At 52.2% G+C, this 17,517-nt stretch overlaps 2 protein-coding genes across 6 annotated transcripts; one reads left to right on the top strand and one right to left on the bottom strand.

Annotated features, from left to right (window-relative positions):
• Positions 1-667: 667 nt before the first annotated feature.
• On the top strand, positions 668-7,733 carry CDK9 (cyclin dependent kinase 9). 2 transcript variants are annotated; one of them, XM_078616081.1, is made up of 7 exons: positions 668-950; positions 3,056-3,137; positions 4,144-4,249; positions 4,401-4,567; positions 5,730-5,901; positions 6,479-6,627; positions 7,090-7,733. In XM_078616081.1, the coding sequence occupies exons 1-7, from the start codon at positions 862-864 to the stop codon at positions 7,447-7,449; spliced, it is 1,125 nt and encodes a 374-aa protein (XP_078472207.1). In that variant the 5' UTR covers positions 668-861; the 3' UTR covers positions 7,450-7,733. The 2 variants fall into 2 exon arrangements, with proteins under 2 accessions (XP_078472207.1, XP_078472208.1); XM_078616082.1 differs by having other exon boundaries at positions 4,144-4,234.
• An 82-nt stretch (positions 7,734-7,815) lies between these two features.
• On the bottom strand, positions 7,816-17,231 carry GTF3C5 (general transcription factor IIIC subunit 5). 4 transcript variants are annotated; one of them, XM_078616080.1, is made up of 11 exons: positions 17,021-17,231; positions 15,546-15,825; positions 14,702-14,900; positions 13,984-14,182; positions 13,228-13,332; positions 12,633-12,747; positions 11,402-11,482; positions 10,500-10,600; positions 10,013-10,095; positions 9,381-9,523; positions 7,816-9,023 (listed from the first exon to the last, which is right to left on the bottom strand). In XM_078616080.1, the coding sequence occupies exons 1-11, from the start codon at positions 17,159-17,161 to the stop codon at positions 8,851-8,853; spliced, it is 1,620 nt and encodes a 539-aa protein (XP_078472206.1). In that variant the 5' UTR covers positions 17,162-17,231; the 3' UTR covers positions 7,816-8,850. The 4 variants fall into 4 exon arrangements, with proteins under 4 accessions (XP_078472206.1, XP_078472203.1, XP_078472204.1 ...); XM_078616077.1 differs by having other exon boundaries at positions 15,546-15,804; positions 17,021-17,228; XM_078616078.1 differs by lacking the exon at positions 9,381-9,523.
• Positions 17,232-17,517: the final 286 nt, after the last annotated feature.

A 17,517-nucleotide genomic window follows, 5' to 3' on the forward strand; every position in this document is an offset into this window, starting at 1 on the left:
AATGACGTCACGGCGTAAGCTGGAAGACTTCAACGCGTATGCCCTGACGTCATCGCGTTAGATGCACACTTAATTACCGTACATCAATACGCACGCTTGGTTAATGTTGAGAGATGCTGCAAATCAGGTCTGGAAAGATAAAAGGTGGAAACCGGTAGGGAGTTTGCTTTCTTAAAGGAACGTTGTTGCATAACTTTGGCGTGGAAAGCCGATATAGACTGGACTAAATATTTGCTTTTGGAGATAGAACGGAGTAAACATTTGTTTGCAGATGGCGCTTCACAATAGGACGTTCATATTCTTGGTTCTTTCGAAATAGGTCGTTCCTTTAACTTAAAATTGTACCCCCCCCCCCCCCCCCAAATCGTCCGTGCTCTCGACTCTCTGCTCCAGCTCAGCTCCAGGTGCATCGCTGGAAGCCAGCTGCATCAATCTGGCCTTGGGCGCGGTGAATTAACCACGTGGTGTGCAGACCTGTGCGTCGTGACGTCATCGCGCAAGCTCACCTCCCCCACGCCTACTCGTTACGTATGACGTCATGACCTCGCTTTTGCGGACTGACGTCAAAACGGCATTGACCAATCTGAGTGGGGATGGCGTCACCCACGCAACGACTGCGCGCGAAGGAAAAAGGGGAGGGGCTAGTGACGTATGACGTTCCGTGCGTGGTGACGTCGAATTTCCGTGCGTGGTGACGTATAACGTTCTGTGCGTGGTGACGTCACTTCTCGTGGCCGGGGAAGAAGGGGGAGAGAAGCCGAGTCGGGCTGCGCGCGTTCTCCTCCCTCCGTTGTTTGGTTATCGAGGCTTAGAGAAGAACAACAACAAAACAACTCTTCGCACACGCGGCGTGGTGGGAGAATGGCGCGCTACGAGAACCTGGATTTCCCTTACTGCGACGAGGTGTCCAAGTATGAGAAGCTGGCGAAGATTGGCCAGGGGACGTTTGGGTAAGCTGGGTGGTGGGTGGTAGGGGAGGCGGCCATTGCATCGTGTGTGACTGTGAACGCGGCGAATTTTCGTCACGAACTTCGGAGGTTTTTTTGTTTGTTTCCCCCGTGGTGTATTGTGACTGTGGTGACGGCTACGGTTTAACGCGAGCACGATGAGGGCCAGCAGTGATCGGCGTGGTTGAAGGCGGCGTGCCCCTGGTGCGTTGACAAAATGGCTGGGCAGTTAGGAACAGTGCAGTGTAGCTTAATGAATGTACTGTACGTGAACTACACGTATTCACTCCCGGGGTTGTGTTGTAAAACATATACAGCCACGCGAGTGAACACATGACGATAACTTAACCATGTGCTGGTTTAACAATTAAATGTAATGTAAAATCGTGATGTCTCTTGCGATAGGCATTGTTTTCATATTTGATTGATATTGTCTTGTGCAGCGTTGTTGAGATGCACTTTTGCATGAACGACGCTATTTAAACAAAAGTACAAATACGTGATTAATGTTATCCGCACCAACCAGGCTAGTGAAGTATAGCTTAAATAAAAACCTCCAGCCCACGTGGCGTGCTAAGGCTCTCATCGAGCGGTGGATTGACAAAAACATCGGCCGTGGGATAATGTCTTAGTTTAACAAACACTTATAGATTTGAAGCTTTCGCGACTGCAAGGATTCATACTCGTAGGTTTTTTCGGTAAAGTCACATAAGTAAAATTAAATAATAAAAATAAAAGAAATAAAATAATAAATCACGACGTTTCAGAGGCAACACAAGTCTCCATCATCAGGTGGGACCGTCACAGCTAAATTTACTCGCTTGATACAGTAAATTTAGCTTCAACAAACACGACGAATCGCGAAGTGCTAACGCCCCCCATATAATCCACCATCGATTATATTGCCGGCAAGCTGCCCCGGTACATTACAGTAACAACCTCCCACCACCACCACGTGGCCGGTATCATCGGCCATTGTGCATCCGCTGCATGGGTCAGGACAAAAGGTCCTTTACGAGGCGTCGCCATCTCGCACGCGAAATCGCGATCCCACGATCTCCGTGTGTGGCCAAGCTCAAGGGGTCGGTGATTGGGGAGGTCTGCGGCATTACGGCCTCGTTAAGGACCGCTTCGCGACGTTTATCGACGAGCGGTCTCGTATTCGCGAGCAAATTGCGGCTCTTTGAACGTTGAATTGGGTTTTTTTTCCTCCCCTTACCGATATCGTTTTTTGATTGCCAGAAATCATGCCCCCCCCTCCTCTAGCCTCCCGAACACGAGCCGGGTTTAAATCGCTGCATCTCCCTCGTCGACGTCCTCGTGTTTTGGTTTTGATCAGGGCTGTGCCTAACCACACCGTCCGATCGTCTCTTGAGCATTCCCCCCCATGTGTTGCTAAATATGCGTTCGCAATTAAAATACGCACCGTCTGCTGCTGCACAATGGACGTTAAAGATGCCGTAACATAATTTGTAAGAGTATGGCGTTGTGTACTATCGCCTAGTATGCAGGAGGGTTCGGTCCTGACCCTGACGCCTCCCTCTATATTTGGAGTTTGAATGTTTTCCCCGTGATCGCGTGGATTTTTCTTTTCTCCGGGTCCTCCCAGTGATTTCCTCCATTTAGAAACGTGCGTTGCTATTAGACTAATTTGCTATACATGTCCAAATGATAGGCCAAATTTGTTGTTGGGCTATCATTTGTGGCCAGGTCGCTTATGAAAGAAAGTTACCATATCTCTGGGCTTTGCCTGATAGGATGAGGGTGGTTTAGTATTATTTGTATGTGTTGAGTGATTTGTTTACGTTTCTTGTACCTCACACTCCTTTCATTTTTGTTTTGTATCTGTTGAAACGTTCTTACCCGCTTCTACTGGATATTTGTGAAAAAGAGCTTTAGAGCACATCGGATTCCGCCAGTTTAAATATTCTAATATCCCCCCATCCTGCAAACACATTTCGTGGGGGGGGGGGGCTTGCCTGTGTAAATGGTAACGTCAACCTATATAGATTGCATGGCAAATGCACTGGACGTGCTGATACAGGGCGCGGGAAATGTCAACGACCTCGTGCGTGATTGTTGCGCTGTGTGTGTGTGCCACTCTGCAGGGAGGTGTTCAAAGCTCGACACAGAGTGACGGGCAAGAAGGTGGCTCTGAAGAAAGTGCTCATGGAGAACGAGAAGGAAGGGGTGAGCGAGAAAAGAGGCCATTTGCACGCCCCAGCGTTGCGTTGTTCATGTATAGTCCGTGTTAGGTGGGCGGTGTGGAACCTACGGCCAATGAGCCAGACGATCTTCCAACAACGGCATTTGAGCGGTCGGCCGCGCACTTAATCGTTCACCAGAGAGGAATCGGTTCCGCCTTTGCAACACCCGCCGTGCTCACTAACTTTGGTGAACTCAAGTGTTTTTCAACGGCTTTACTTGACTCCTATGTTTGTCGTGGTCAAATCTTGTAATCAAAATGTAATCTTACTTCCTGTTGTCCAATCAATTCCAAAGTTTTCACACGGACTCAGATCCGGTGACGATGCATGCCTGTATCAAAATTGGCTCTATTAAAGCAATTAACATTTTGTATGTACGGCTTATTAACTAAATATTTATTCGGGTAGGTCAAAAACGGCGCGGTCGCCCAAGAAGCAGGCATCACATGTCTCTTGTTATCAAGATGTCGTTCACTTCCCGTTGTCCAATCGAGTTATTTACTTTTTAGTGCACTTTAAAATAAAACCGTTGTTTAAAAAACAAATTAGGGAGTTTATATTTATGTGTCCTGGAGGAATATTGATGAGCTGCGTTTTCACAGACGGGTTGCTGTGCTGAATGTGTCTTGTACATTTGTTTCGTTAGTATTCGATAATGCCTAAGGTGGGTGTTCACGTGATATTGTCCGACAGTCGTATTGAAAGTTATATTCGGACCTCCAGAAGCAAAAGGTTGTGCACAGGATATAATGAAGCCAAACCATTTCATTTCTATAAACTAGTGAATGTGGAAGCACAATTGATGCACACTTCAACTCAAAGTTTCGGCACTAATCCCATCTTTACACTTGCGTGTTTTTTGTCAAGTGTGGACATCGTTGTTTGTCCAATTAAATATCTTTTTGACGAATGTGTCTGATTGTGGAGGTGTAGGGGGCATGGTTACCATTGTTTTTTTTTAAAGCCACCGATCTTGTCCCCTCTCTCAGTTCCCCATTACAGCGTTAAGGGAGATCAAAATTCTCCAGCTTCTCAAGCATGAAAATGTTGTTAACCTCATTGAGATTTGCCGCACTAAAGGTGAGCAAGAAACAGGTCTGTTGTCTTTATTTTTCTGCCACAGTCTATTTTTAAAACCGCACTCGGGATTTTAATTGAATTTATCAGCAAATGCACTTTTTTTCTTACATGGTGTTTGAACTTCCCATATTGCGTCTAAATCAATTGTTTATTTTCTTCCACGCAGCGACACAATACAACCGCTACAAGGGAAGCATCTACTTGGTCTTTGATTTCTGCGAGCATGACCTCGCCGGGCTCTTGAGCAATGCCAATGTGAAATTTACACTGTCGGAAATCAAGAAAGTCATGCAGCAATTGCTTAATGGCTTGTACTACATCCACAGGAACAAGGTATGTAAATGGACGATCATATTTGCAACCTGCCCCCACCACCCCCCCCACCCCCTTAGCCGATGAGCCCAGAGGGTCGTTCGCTACCACTGGGGATGACAAATGCTACTCTTGACCACCGTGGGTGGAAGGCTTTGCATATACTGTGTGCTTTAGAGACGCATTGTCTTTTCTCGTATTCCATAGATGTCTCGTGTCGCATTTTATTCCAAGGCAATATTCTGCCAAATATACTGTGGTACCTATTTCATAATGTTTTATTATTGTTCAAGCTACCATGGTATAACCCTGGTTGGTGTACTGCTGAGCCAGTTTCGGACTAACGGCTCAAGGGACCCATTGTGAAAAAGGTGCACTCAACTTGTATTAGAATCCTTTAATTTTAGGGCCGTTGGCCACTGAATTGCTTACAAAGTACCACACCGTGGCGCAGGTTAATCAATGGCCATAGTTACATGAGCGAAAGTGTTTTTAAGTGCAAATGTTGATGAGCATAAAACTACTTTGTTTACGTAGGCTTATTGTGAAAGTAAATTGCACAAATTCAATTTTCTTTCATGGAATAATGGCGAGTGTCAAGCGTGTGACCAATTTGTAATGCAGGAGGTGTTAGTATTCGAGATATGGTTAACCGTATTACACTTCAGAGTGGTTAGTATTAGGTGAGCACCCAGGTAAATGCAATTGCCTCTGGTTAGGCAGATCTTGCAGCGGTACGCAATCTATATGCATCTTTGTGCGAATAACTCCTCCACCCCCCTACCAATTTGAAATGGATGATGCGTCATTTGAAAGTGTATATATAAGGTGTGTTAAATGCGCATGAGATCCTCATGAAATAATCCTTTAATTTGGCTAATCTCATGATCCGAGCTCCAATTCAAATAGCACAATGTGTTGGCGTGCAACTGGAGAGGAAGGGTGTGCGGGGTGGAGTGGGAGCTGTTGAATCTCAGAAGTCTTACCAATATTGTGGTGAGTCGGCTGAGTTGATGAGGATCAAGTGATGATGCGTGGTGAGTGGCTGGTGTTAGATGAGTGGCGCATGTCAGACGAGGGGGTCAGGTGAGTGTCGCATCACCTCGTCTGTAGGACGGGCCTGCCCGCTATATACGACTATAGAATGGCGTAAGGAAAAAGGTCCTGGCATATTTGCGTGCAGATCCTGCACAGAGACATGAAAGCTGCGAACATCCTGATTACACGCGATGGTGTACTCAAACTGGCCGACTTTGGGCTGGCGCGAGCCTTCAGCATCGCCAAGAACGGCCAGAGCAACCGCTACACCAACCGCGTGGTGACGCTGTGGTACCGCCCGCCGGAGCTGCTGCTGGGTAACGCTGCGCTCACAGCAAAGCCTCCAGCACAGAGGCACATGATGCGTTCAAAACCTCGTCTGTATGCACATCAGCCATCGGCTGTTTGCGAGTCAGCTAGAAAAATTATAAAGGGCTAAAACTGCCCAGCCAGGTCAATCTTGGGGAATTTTTTTTTGTGAAAACCCATTAAAGCTTGAGTTAGTCTTCTCAAGCGTATCTCTGAATGCATTTAAATGTATGTTTCAACTCTTAGAACGTACAAATGTGCAAGGGTTATCTTTCGACTAGTTGCAAAGGGGAACCCTCTCGCAGCACAAGTGTGAATAGATGAGGTTTTATTGTATCTAAGAAACATCTACTATCCCTCTAACATGTGCAGTGTGCATAACCCGTGTACATAAAGTAACTGCATAACTGATATGGTGAGTCGCAAAGGTGTTGGTGTTATTCAGCTATGCATTTGAAAATCCTTGTCAGATCATCGCCGACTGGTAAGCGTTGACGTTAGTCTTTTTTAAACGGTGCACGATATGAACTAAATCCGACCTGTGAAGAACCGAGTTTAAGCCGTCGTCCCGTTTCTTTGTTGCAGGAGAGCGAGACTATGGGCCCCCCATAGACATGTGGGGAGCCGGGTGCATCATGGCGGAGATGTGGACTCGAAGCCCCATCATGCAGGGCAACACCGAGCAGCACCAGCTCACGCTCATCAGCCAGCTGTGCGGGTCCATCAATCCCGAGGTGCGTTCCATGCAGCCACACGTGTTTGCGCGTTTGTGTACACGCGCGAAGATTCAAAACGCTCTGAGTGGCTCAGTCACTGAGCCGACACAGTTCGGATATCGGGGCTGTAATGTTTCACCTGCACATGATTAAACCGCGAATTATCATGTCGAGTGGAGTTGGTGGTCTCGGACCAATCACCAATGACTTGTTGTATGGAGACTCCCACAATTGCCTATCTCGCTCTCCTGAGTTGTGGGACCTGAACTATCATTAGCTGATGGTCTTCAGTCCAGTCACCAAGGCTGCTGAAATAACTCAATAAATAAAATTTGTATCTGCGCTTAGTGTGCCAAAATGTTCACCCCTGAGTTACTCTGCCACATCTGGAAACTGAAAGAATGAAAAGCGACGACTATCATGAGAAACGAATTCAACTCTGCCCCCACCCCCACGGTCTTGCGATCTGTCCTCCGTCAGGTGTGGGCCGGCGTCGACCGCTACGAACTCTTCCAGAAGCTTGAGCTACCCAAGGGCCAGAAGCGTAAGGTAAAGGAGCGGCTCAAGGCCTACGTGAAGGACCCATACGCCCTGGACCTCATCGACCGCCTGCTGTGCCTCGACCCGGCGCACCGCACGGACAGCGACGACGCCCTCAACCACGACTTTTTCTGGACCGACCCCATGCCCTCTGACCTCAAGTCCATGCTGTCGGCGCACAACACCTCCATGTTCGAGTACCTGGCACCGCCGCGTCGTCGCGGGCAGGTGCCACAGCAGGGCGCCAACGCTGGGCGCAACCCCGCGGCCATCCAGTCAGAGTTCGACAGAGTCTTCTGAAACGTCGTCCTACCAATTGCCGTGGGGGTTTTCTTTCGGGGACTGCGTCTCCTTTGTTTTACCTGGAGATTCAAGAGCGTCTCTTCAAATGCGCCACCGTGGAGTTCACGATGGACGATTGGCATCCGTTGCAACCCGGATTTACGTATGCTGACCGTATTGGCGGACTGACTGTTCAAGTTTAACATACGTGTTCCGGCTTGCTTTTGCCTCGATTTATATTTTTGCGCACACCAATGTAAGTATGGTTAGTAATAATAAATATGGATGTTTGCTCACCTCAATCCTGGGGTTCTCACTAACAAGGATTTGCGGTCTGTTTTGAATGTGCTGCAAGAGTGTAAAAGAGGGCAGCATGAGGTATGCTTAAGCAGGAACCATCTTTATTCAGCCAGCCAGCACAGGATACAACATTGGCAGGGAGCTGCTGCAAGGTAGACCAAGGAGCTGTTAACCAGGCTTTTTAAATCCTTTATATTAAGTTCGCTTGCTTGCTTAGGACCGTGCAAATCTTTCGATCGTTTTTTAACCCACTTCCCGTGATCCAATCGAGCTGACATTTTCCACAGACTCGTTGTGCGTGACAATGTTCGTGAAAATTTGTTTCCAAAATTGTACACTTTAGGACAAAATTATATTTAATTACCAATTGCTTAATGGTGCAATGCAATCATCTGACCCATAGGTGCCAGCCATCTCAAGCCAGAGGACGAGAGGACTCTAGCCGCCACGCATACAAAGGATTTATAGTGAAAAACTTTGTTTTTACGGGTTATACTTATTACTCTTTTCCTGCCCCCCCCCCTTTCCCCACTTTGTCAACCTACCAATCCCCTTCACCAAACCTCAACCTCTGGTGCTCCCCCTTTCGGCTACCTGTTGTGGTTCAACCAGAGTTGTGCCCTACATGTGGAGGCCACCCTGCAGCAGGCAACCTCTGCTGATGAGACTTGGGAGTTGCAGCCTGTCCAGGGTTTGCTGCCAAGATAGGGGCTCTTATTCTGTTCCATGGCTTTTAGTAATGGGCAATCCAATCCTGAAAGTGATTACAGAAAAAAACATTGACAACATAACCCATTGCTGTGAACTGGCCTGCTAATTGATTGTGATACTGTCCCTTGTCAGTTACTCGGGGGGCCCTTTAATATGGCAGCCCCCACTTGGCCAAGACAGAATGCACCCTACAACTGGCAGCTGGAGATGCTGATGTGGTTGACATCACGGAGCCACCACACGCAGACATTTCCCCAACTTTCCATTACAGCCCCATTCCAGATGTGGTTGAGATGCCCTCTGTCGGGGCATAGAGCAGTGGTGAACACCCACTGGGGGCTTGTGGGCTACTGCTTAATTTATCAGGGCATGGGGGAGGCTCCCAGTTCCATGTGCGTGCAAAGACCATCACAGGTAGTCCAGGATCTCTGTCTCCATCTCGTTCTCGCTTGCTTCCGACACCGCCTCCTCTTCCCCAATCACTTCCTCTTCATCTTCCTCTTCATCCTCCTCTTCCTCCCCCTCATCAGGCCAAGCAAAGTCCTTCTTGTGCCTTCGGTGTGGGCTGTCCAGCACCAGACCTACAGGCGCAGGCAGTTTACCACACTTAATACATGGTTGCCCATCCCGGCTTAAAGCTGTTTATCTTTTGTGGATCCGACGTGATCCGGTGCGTTGCAGCTGAACTGGTAATAGGAAGAGGGGATGAGAAACATTCTTGAACCTGGATTTTAGTAGGGATGGGGAGTCGACAGGTGGGTAGGGGGACTGAACAGACTGCCAGGTGATGGGGGGGGGGGGGATTCTAAAGTCCATTTATAACGCAAAAGCTCACGGTGGGGGCAGCAGAGGAGAAAGCACAACCTCTCATCATCCTTGGCTCACACACAGGCCTCGGACATGCAGGTCTCAAGACACGCATGGGCACGCACACACACCGGGACTCCGCTGGCGGATGTGGTCGCGCACAATGTTCGACATGATGTTCCGCAGCCGGTCGCATGTCCTGGGCAGACACCAGCCGTCCTTCTCCGTGCACACCGTCTCCTTGCCATCGTTGCGATGAACTATCTCCTGGAGGCTTCCCAGGAAACACAAGAGGGGGGGTGGTGTACATCAGGGGTCCCCAACCCCCGGGCCGTGGCCTGTTAGGAAGCGGGCCGCACAGCAGGAGGTGAGCAGTGAGTCTGTGGCCTGCCCATTTTATTATTTACCACTTCCGTCCGCACCTCTTTCCCGCACTTCTCTCAGTCGCAGTTGTGGCAAGCCCACAAGCTGATCACCCCTAGCCAACATGAGTAAACAATAAACGTCACTGGAGAGCTTCTTTGAAAAGGGGTAAAGACCCAATGATGACCCCCCCCCCCCCACGTTCGTGAAAAAATAGTTTTCCACGAAACCGGTCCCTGGTGCCAAAAAGGTTGGGGACCGCTTGGTGTACATACCCTCACAACAGGCACTCGTACAACCTCCTTGCGTCTATCCACTGCTGGATGCGTTGTTTAACCGTACCTGACCCTCCCCGGCCAAGTTTAAAGAGCGGTTGCAAAAACGAGCACGGTGGCCTCACCAGTCGACGTGCAGGTCGCACAGCTGGTAGAACATCTGGCGGTACGGCGGCAGCTGGCCCCGCTGGAAGATGAACGCGGTCGCCTGCAACGACAAGCGGCGACACTCAGCCGGGCTATGAGGACGTGGCCCTCTGCCACCGGCACCACAACCAGCCAGCGCCCAAGAGACTCCCAGCAGAATTTACTTTCCCACGCTCACCCAGTCGCTTTTTTTTGTCGTTTTCCAACAAAAAATAAAAGCGCTAAAACATTAACAGTCTGTTCGTCCTGCCGCCCAGCCATCTGTCCAGTAAGAACGATTATCTGCATCGGTCCCGGGCCTCCCCTAGGTCGACTCAGCCTCAAATGAGTACCGTATGTGATGTTGGCCACCCACATCGTGTACCAGCCTTCCTCGGTGCTACTCACTAACAACACTTATCGCCTGTTAAGGCTAAATGGGGGATGTTTTTCTTTGGTGGATGCTGTGGTGGTGGTGGTGGTCACCTCCAGCTTGTGCTTGGCAGTCGCCGCTGCGGTCCGCCCGTCGGAGGACAGCTCCGCGCTGGAGGAGTCGGTGAGCTGCTGCATGTTCGCTGCGTGCGGGTCTGAGCGACGGAGCAGCGTCACGCACACACGTCCCGCACACACGTCCCGTCGCACACACGCGTGTCAACACACGACACTTCGTGTCAAATGCAATAGCAACAGCTGTCATTCGCCGGCAAGTGGCGGTGACGTCGCCACAGCACTTGTGCCAGGCTAGGTGCAGAGGTCACGTGACGTTAGGAAGGCTCGCTGCTGGCAGTTCGTCACGGGACAGACCCAGGTGCCGTGGGTTGACTGAGCGACCTTCAAGATCCCTTCAGGTGACCTGATTCACGCATAAGGGGGGCCAGCACTTTTCCAGCTGCCGATTTTTTTAATTCTCAAAGAGCTAGAATTTATACTGGTAGGAACCACCTGGTTCCACCAGCCCACAGGGGATTATTGTGTCCGTCCGTCGTGCATCAAAATATGGGAGGGGTGGGGCTGGGTGAGGGATGGGAGGGGTGGGGCTGGGTGAGGGGTGGGAGGGGTGGTGCTGGGTGGGGAGGGGCTGGTCACCCCGTGGTGCCCTTATAAAACTCAACATTTAACCTACTCACGCCGGCTTGTGCCCGCCCTCACAGTTGGCCATATTTGCGGAATACACCACGCCGCCATTGACCGAGCAAGTGTAGAACGTTTTTTTAAATATTCTGTGCAGGCATTGTTCTCTGGGCTGAGACCATCAACTCGCTTCGCTTGAGAAGTCTGTTCATTCAAAGGCTGACAAGGGGATTGAAACTGCCGCCCGCAACCGGATCCCAGCGGTGTCGGCGCAGCGCCTAGAACCACCCGGGGGGAGAAGAGGCCGAGTTACGCACTCGGCTTGCTGATGGTGTTGGGGAGGCTGTAATTGAAGGTGCTTCTCTTGGATTTCACGGGAAGGTTTTTGTTGACGAAGCCTGCAGAGAGAGTGGGAGGGAAGGAGAGGGGCCAGACGTCACACACGTCCACACCGTTCTCGCTCAACCATGATCAATCCAGTGCATGTGTGCATGCAAATGTGTGCGTACACGTGTGTGTGGAGCGGTAGTGTCGCGGTTAGCGTGCTGCGCTACGAACCCAGCGACCTGAGTTCGATTCCCGCACAAGGTCAACACCAGTGACGATTATCTGAACCGGTCCTAGGCCTTCGTTAGGTCGACTCAGCCTCAAATGAGTACTTGGTGCAATGTGTAAACATCGCCACTAGGGAGACAAAGGCGGCCGGGTCGTGATGTTGGCCGCCCACCCCCTTGTGTGCTGTACCGGCCTTCATAAGTGCTGCTCGCTAACAGCACTTGCCCCAACAGTCTGTTAAGGCTACACGGGGGATCTTTGTGTGCGTGTGGTAGCAAAGTGGTTAGCACACTGCTCTACGAACCTGGCGTCCTGAGTTTGATTCCCGCTCAGACCAACATCGGTGATGAATACACTTTGTAACACAAGTTTTGTTCCTGGGTAGTAAGTGTTATTTCGTAATTGCTTATGCCTAAAAAGTATAGAAAATGTCTATTATTCCCCACAAACTTTGCTTTTGTGACCAGGACAGTGATATTTTAAAATGTACCTATTTTCCACATCCCAGATAGATTCAGTGCTGAGTAAACTTGGAGTAACTTCTAGAGCATTCTAGAACTTACCAGTAATATAAATAGTATAAGTACAGGGGCCTTAAGCCCACCAGTTCACTTTAGTTCTAGCTGCCTAAGTGGATACATATCTGCATTTTTATAAGATGGCATCAAGAGGCTGCAAGCATCCAGCAGACGCATTTTGCTATGTCTGTGGCCAATTTATCAAGACAAGAGTGAAAAAGTACTCTGTGGAAGCATCTGCTAAGCTGTGCGATATCGGAACCGGTCTTGGACCTAAAATGAATACCTAGTGTGGTGGGTAAACATCGCCACTGGGGAGACAAATGCGGCCGGGTGTGGTTCTGGCCACCCACCCCCTCATGCGCCGGTGCCAGCCTTCATAGCTGCTTGCTAGCAGCACTTGCCCCAACAGTCTGTTAAGGCTACACGGGGAGGGGGGGGGCTTTGTCCTGTGTGTGCATGCGCCGCCACTCGCCGTATTTGATGCCACAGCGCAGGCGGAAGTCCAGCATCTGGTAAACCTTGGAGGAGGCGTCCTTGCGGGGATCGAAGCCGAACAGCACCCACAGGCTCCGCCACGGCCCGGTGAGCTGGTGCCGCGGCACACGACGAAGCGGGGGATGCACGGGGAGCGAGCGGTGAAACCAAGGCGGGCGCAGAAATCGCAGCACAGGGCCAGCTGCTGCTGGTGGTGCCGTTTACTCTGCCTGGAAGCGTTTCCGGGTCGTGCCGAACAACGCTCGGCACGAGGTTCGACGTTTCGCTCCACTCCGTGGCAGCTCCTGGAACCAAAGCGGCTCCCAGGACAAGCCGAAAACACATTGGAGTAGAGGCCGACCGAAACTGAATTTCAGACCGAAAGTAAAAATTTTATTTTCGGCCGAAACCGAAAGTTTAACAACACTTTCGACCGAGACCGAAACAGAAAGGTATATAACTGAAGTTACCGAACACAAGATTTGAAGTGGGGCGGGGCCAGGAGACCTGAAGTGGGGCTAGGAGGCCGAGGGGCAGGGCCAGAAAGATCGTGGGGCGGGGCCAGGAGACTGGGTGGGGTGACGCCTCCTCACCGTGTAGTAGGCGACAGTCGGCAGCAGAACCTTGAGCTTCTCTGGGTGCAGGTTGAGCTTTGCCTTGATCGCGTTCTTAGACCACACTGGCCTCTCCTGGAACAGCTGCACAACAAGCCCCTCGCTCAGAGCCGGTGGCCCCTCATCACACTTCTCTAACAATTACTCAGGCGATAGATAGCTCTACAGATTACTCAAGGAATCAATTACTGTTAGAATTTCTTGAATAATTGAGAAGAGCGGTGGGCGAGTGCGAGGGGAGAGCGGTGGACGAGCGGGAGGGGAGTGGTGGGTGAGCAAGAGGGGAGAGCGGTGGGCGAGTGAGCGGTGGGCGAGTGGGAGGGGAGAGCGGTGGGCGAGTGCGAGGGGAGAGCGGTGAACGAGTGGGAGGGGAGAGCGGTGGGCGAGTGCGAGGGGAGAGCGGTGGACGAGCTGGAGGGGAGTGGTGGGTGAGCAAGAGGGGAGAGCGGTGGGCGAGTGCGAGGGGAGAGCAGTGGACGAGCGGGAGGGGAGTGGTGGGTGAGCAAGAGGGGAGAGCGATGGGCGAGTGAGCGGTGGGCGAGTGGGTGGGGAGAGCGGTGGGCGAGTGGGAGGGGAGAGCGGTGGACGAGTGGGAGGGGAGTGGTGGGTGAGCAAGAGGGGAGAGCGATGGGCGAGTGAGCGGTGGGCGAGTGGGTGGGGAGAGCGGTGGGCGAGTGGGAGGGGAGAGCGGTGGACGAGTGGGAGGGAAGAGCGGTGGACGAGCGCGTGCCGTGCCTTCCTCAGCTCCGTCTCCGAGTCGCGCTCGCCCGCCTGCAGGTTCAGTTTGCGCCAGTTCTCCACGGCAGCGTCCAGTGGCTGTGCGGGCGCACCGGGCTCCTCGAAGGTCATGAAGATGGCATTGTGCGGGCGCCGCGCGCGCCCGTGTCCGATCAGGTTCTCGCTCGACAGCTTCGGGGGATGCTTGTACCCTTCCCTGGAAATGTTTGCAAACAACGTCGTGGTAATTTTTGGTCGAATTTTATCCCGCTCGTGATTTCGGCGGCACATCACGAGACGAACGATCCGTTCCAACATTTTTAGGAAGCTGCGGTGGTGGCGGCGGCATCTGTGAATCACGCTTGGAGTAAGCTCGAGTGAAGCGTGGTTCCGAGCCGGCAGAGCCAAGCCCGATCCGAGGCCTGACTAAGAACAGGGACCAGATTGCCACGCATCACAGTTCCGTGGCCATTCCTCCACCGAACGTGCAACACGGCGCCCGCCCGCACGGCCCGCCAACGTCTAGGCCAGTGTTCTTCATTACAAGGCCCATGGGCCACTGGCAGGCCCTGGTGGCCTTTCGTGCGGCCCCCAGGCGGTGTGGCGGCCCTCACACTGATGTTTTATCAGTGGAAGTGGCCCCACCTCCGAAAATTGGTGAAGAACACTGCTCTAGACGGTTGTCAAACGCCCTCGTGACCTCCACGGCCGCCTCGCGTGCGAGCGCGCCTCGGACCTGTGCTGCACCTCCGGGCGGTAGTAGTAGTCGATGGGGTTGTCGAGCCGCGAGAAGATCGGCGGAGGGAGGAAGAGCGGCGCGTCGCGCAGGAAAAACTCGGGGCTCTCCATGTTGCGCAGCAGCACCTGGTCGTAGAGCGACACGCAGGCGCCGTCCGGGCCCGACCGCGTCGCCAGGTACTGGAAATCGGCCATGCCTGCGCGCCGCGGGGACAGACAACGCAAAAAATGCTCCACCGTGTAGCTTACAAGGGCTGTTGGGGCAAGTGCTTGTTTGGTAAAGTCTTTCTGCGTTGCTGCTCCACGTTTTTGGAATCCCCTTGTCACCCATCTACAACTTGGTTCCCTCCCTTTCCCAGAGCTCACTTGCACCTGTACCTAACTATTTTCTGGCGCCTCTTGCTTTTACAAAGGGCGACGGATTAAAAGGAATCACAAAAAATGCAATGTCCATAGCTAACATGAGGACAACCGGATGCCCAGACTGTAACAGAAAACGGAAATCCTTTAGTCTACGTGTTCTCAACGTCAGCCGATAGACATTCGTTTTGCTGTAATTAGTTTTAGCCCGAGCCTTTATAGGTGCTTGCTGGAATTTAAACAAATTAAGTACAAAAACAAATTTGATGCGATATTTTTTTGTGCGGTCATTGATGACCGGGCTGGGACCATCAAGCCACTCACTGCGCGCGAGATCTCGGTTTAGATCGGAGGCAGTGGCTGTAAACAGGATTCGAACCCAGGCTGGCTTTCTCAGCGCTACCAGGCTCAGCAGTGTCTCCGAACCACCCGGCCATTTCCGGTTCGCTGCCACTGCCAAAGACAATGCGACGCGTCGTTACCCTGGAACTTGTAGGTCGTGTTGATGATGCCCAGCGCCTCGCTGTCGTACTTCACTTCCTCGGGGGGGGCGGCGCTCGCCGACGAGGAGCCGTCTTCGTCGTTCCCCGCAGTCGTCCCCCTCGCCCGCCGGCGCCGGCAGCGACGCCGGATGCGAATCAGCAGCCCCGTGGCGGGGAGGCGGTCGCCGCACACCGGGTGGCAGAACGGGTCCCCGGGGCGGAAGCAGAGCTCCAGGCGGCGCGTCGGCTCCGCGTACGTCTGTGCGGGGCACGGCAACCGCTGCAGAGTTCAACGTGCCGGAGCTCCCGGCACGGCTGCTGCGTTACCAATCTGGCTAAGGAGGCGACGGGGGAAGCTCGGGTTTTCCGTTCCGTGCCAATGCCTCGTCAACTCGGAGCAATCGCCGCCGCTGCTGCTGTTGTTGTTGCAGAGAGCAAAATTACTCCTGCTGCTGTACACGACACAAATTCGGCGTAAGTTGGAATCCTGCTGCTGCTGCGGTAGTCACGTCCGCGGTGGAGGACCTAGCTCCTACCTCACTGCACCACACTATGGGACCACATAGCAACCCAAACTATGGGACCACATAGCAACCCACACTATGGAACCACATGGTAACTCACCCAGGTCTATGCTCCTTCAATGGAGAATATCAAAACCACACGAACTTTCTCCTAAAGCCCTCTCGCCATGGCTAGCATCACAACCTCGATTTCCCGCACCTCCGCACATGGCTACGTGCGGTGCGAAAGAAGTTAAACATACATCGACATGAGCAATTAGCTCCTGAAGTTGTTTATCACACGCAATAGAAGAGTTTGTGGGCAACGTTAGTCGAGTCCAGGGTTCTTCACCGTCAGGCCCGCGGGCCTCTAGCGGCCCCTGGTGGCCTTTATCGTGCTGCTGTCAAAACCCGCAATGGTTTCAAATGTGTGGCGGCCCTCACACACATAAGCGATGTCTTCCCGGCGCAAGTGCCCCTCTGAAAATGAGTGAAGGGCACTGGTACAGCCTTCTGGACAAAGTTGGTCTGTGGGTAATGGACCGTACAGGAAAACCACTGCAAGTCTGCAAAACGAGACGAACTCTCGCTGAATTTCGATTTAAAGCTTTCGTGACTGCAGGGATTCATCTTCTTGGTTCTTTCGGTAAAGTCACGTAGAATGGAAATAATAAAATAATAAAAATAAAACAAAATCAAATAATTCTCACGACGTTTCGGCCACAACGGCTGCTTGCGTTGTGGCCGAAACGTCGTGAGAATTATTTTATTGTTTTATTTTTATTATTTTATTATTTCCATTCTACGTGACCTTACCGAAAGAACCAAGAAGATGAACTCTCACTGCTGAAGCCGTCTCGTCGGGGCCGGCGACAGGGACCTCGACATTGTGCAAGAAGCAAGTGCCGCGCAGAGCCGCGCGGGCTTGAAGCGGGCAGGCCGCAACGCTCCCCCCCCCTCCTCCAGCGTCACCTTTGAAAGGCTCTCGAGGCCGCCCAGCGTGGCGAGCATCGCGTCCGGGTTGCTCACGACGCCCGGGTACTCGACGCATACGAAGGCCGAGCCCTGCTCGAAGCGATTCGAGCCCGAGAGGGGACACTCCGACTCCGCCATGCCGGAACACAACAGCGCCCGAGTACCTCCTGTGGCTTGCCACGTGGGTGTCGCACTCACCCGGCGTCCGGGCGGAAACCAATCAGTGAGCGGTTGTTGTTTTTGTTTTGGGTTCCGGCCTGCCTCCACCAGTCTGTGAGTATAGCAGCCCCTCCCTCCCCACCCAGCCCCTCCCTCCCCACCCAGCCCCTCTCTGCACGACGGACGGACGGACACAATAATCCCCTGTGGGCTGGTGTAACCAGGAGGTTCCTACCAGTATAAACTGACTGACTTGCAGTGCCAATAACTGGATTTGTAAACCAGCGCCAGCTGCGAATGAGATACTGAGCGTGACTGCCAGAGGGCAGTGCACG

This window comes from Lampetra planeri, chromosome 49, assembly GCF_965212315.1.
Source record: "Lampetra planeri chromosome 49, kcLamPlan1.2.h2, whole genome shotgun sequence".
NCBI classification, from domain to species: Eukaryota; Metazoa; Chordata; class Hyperoartia; order Petromyzontiformes; family Petromyzontidae; genus Lampetra; species Lampetra planeri.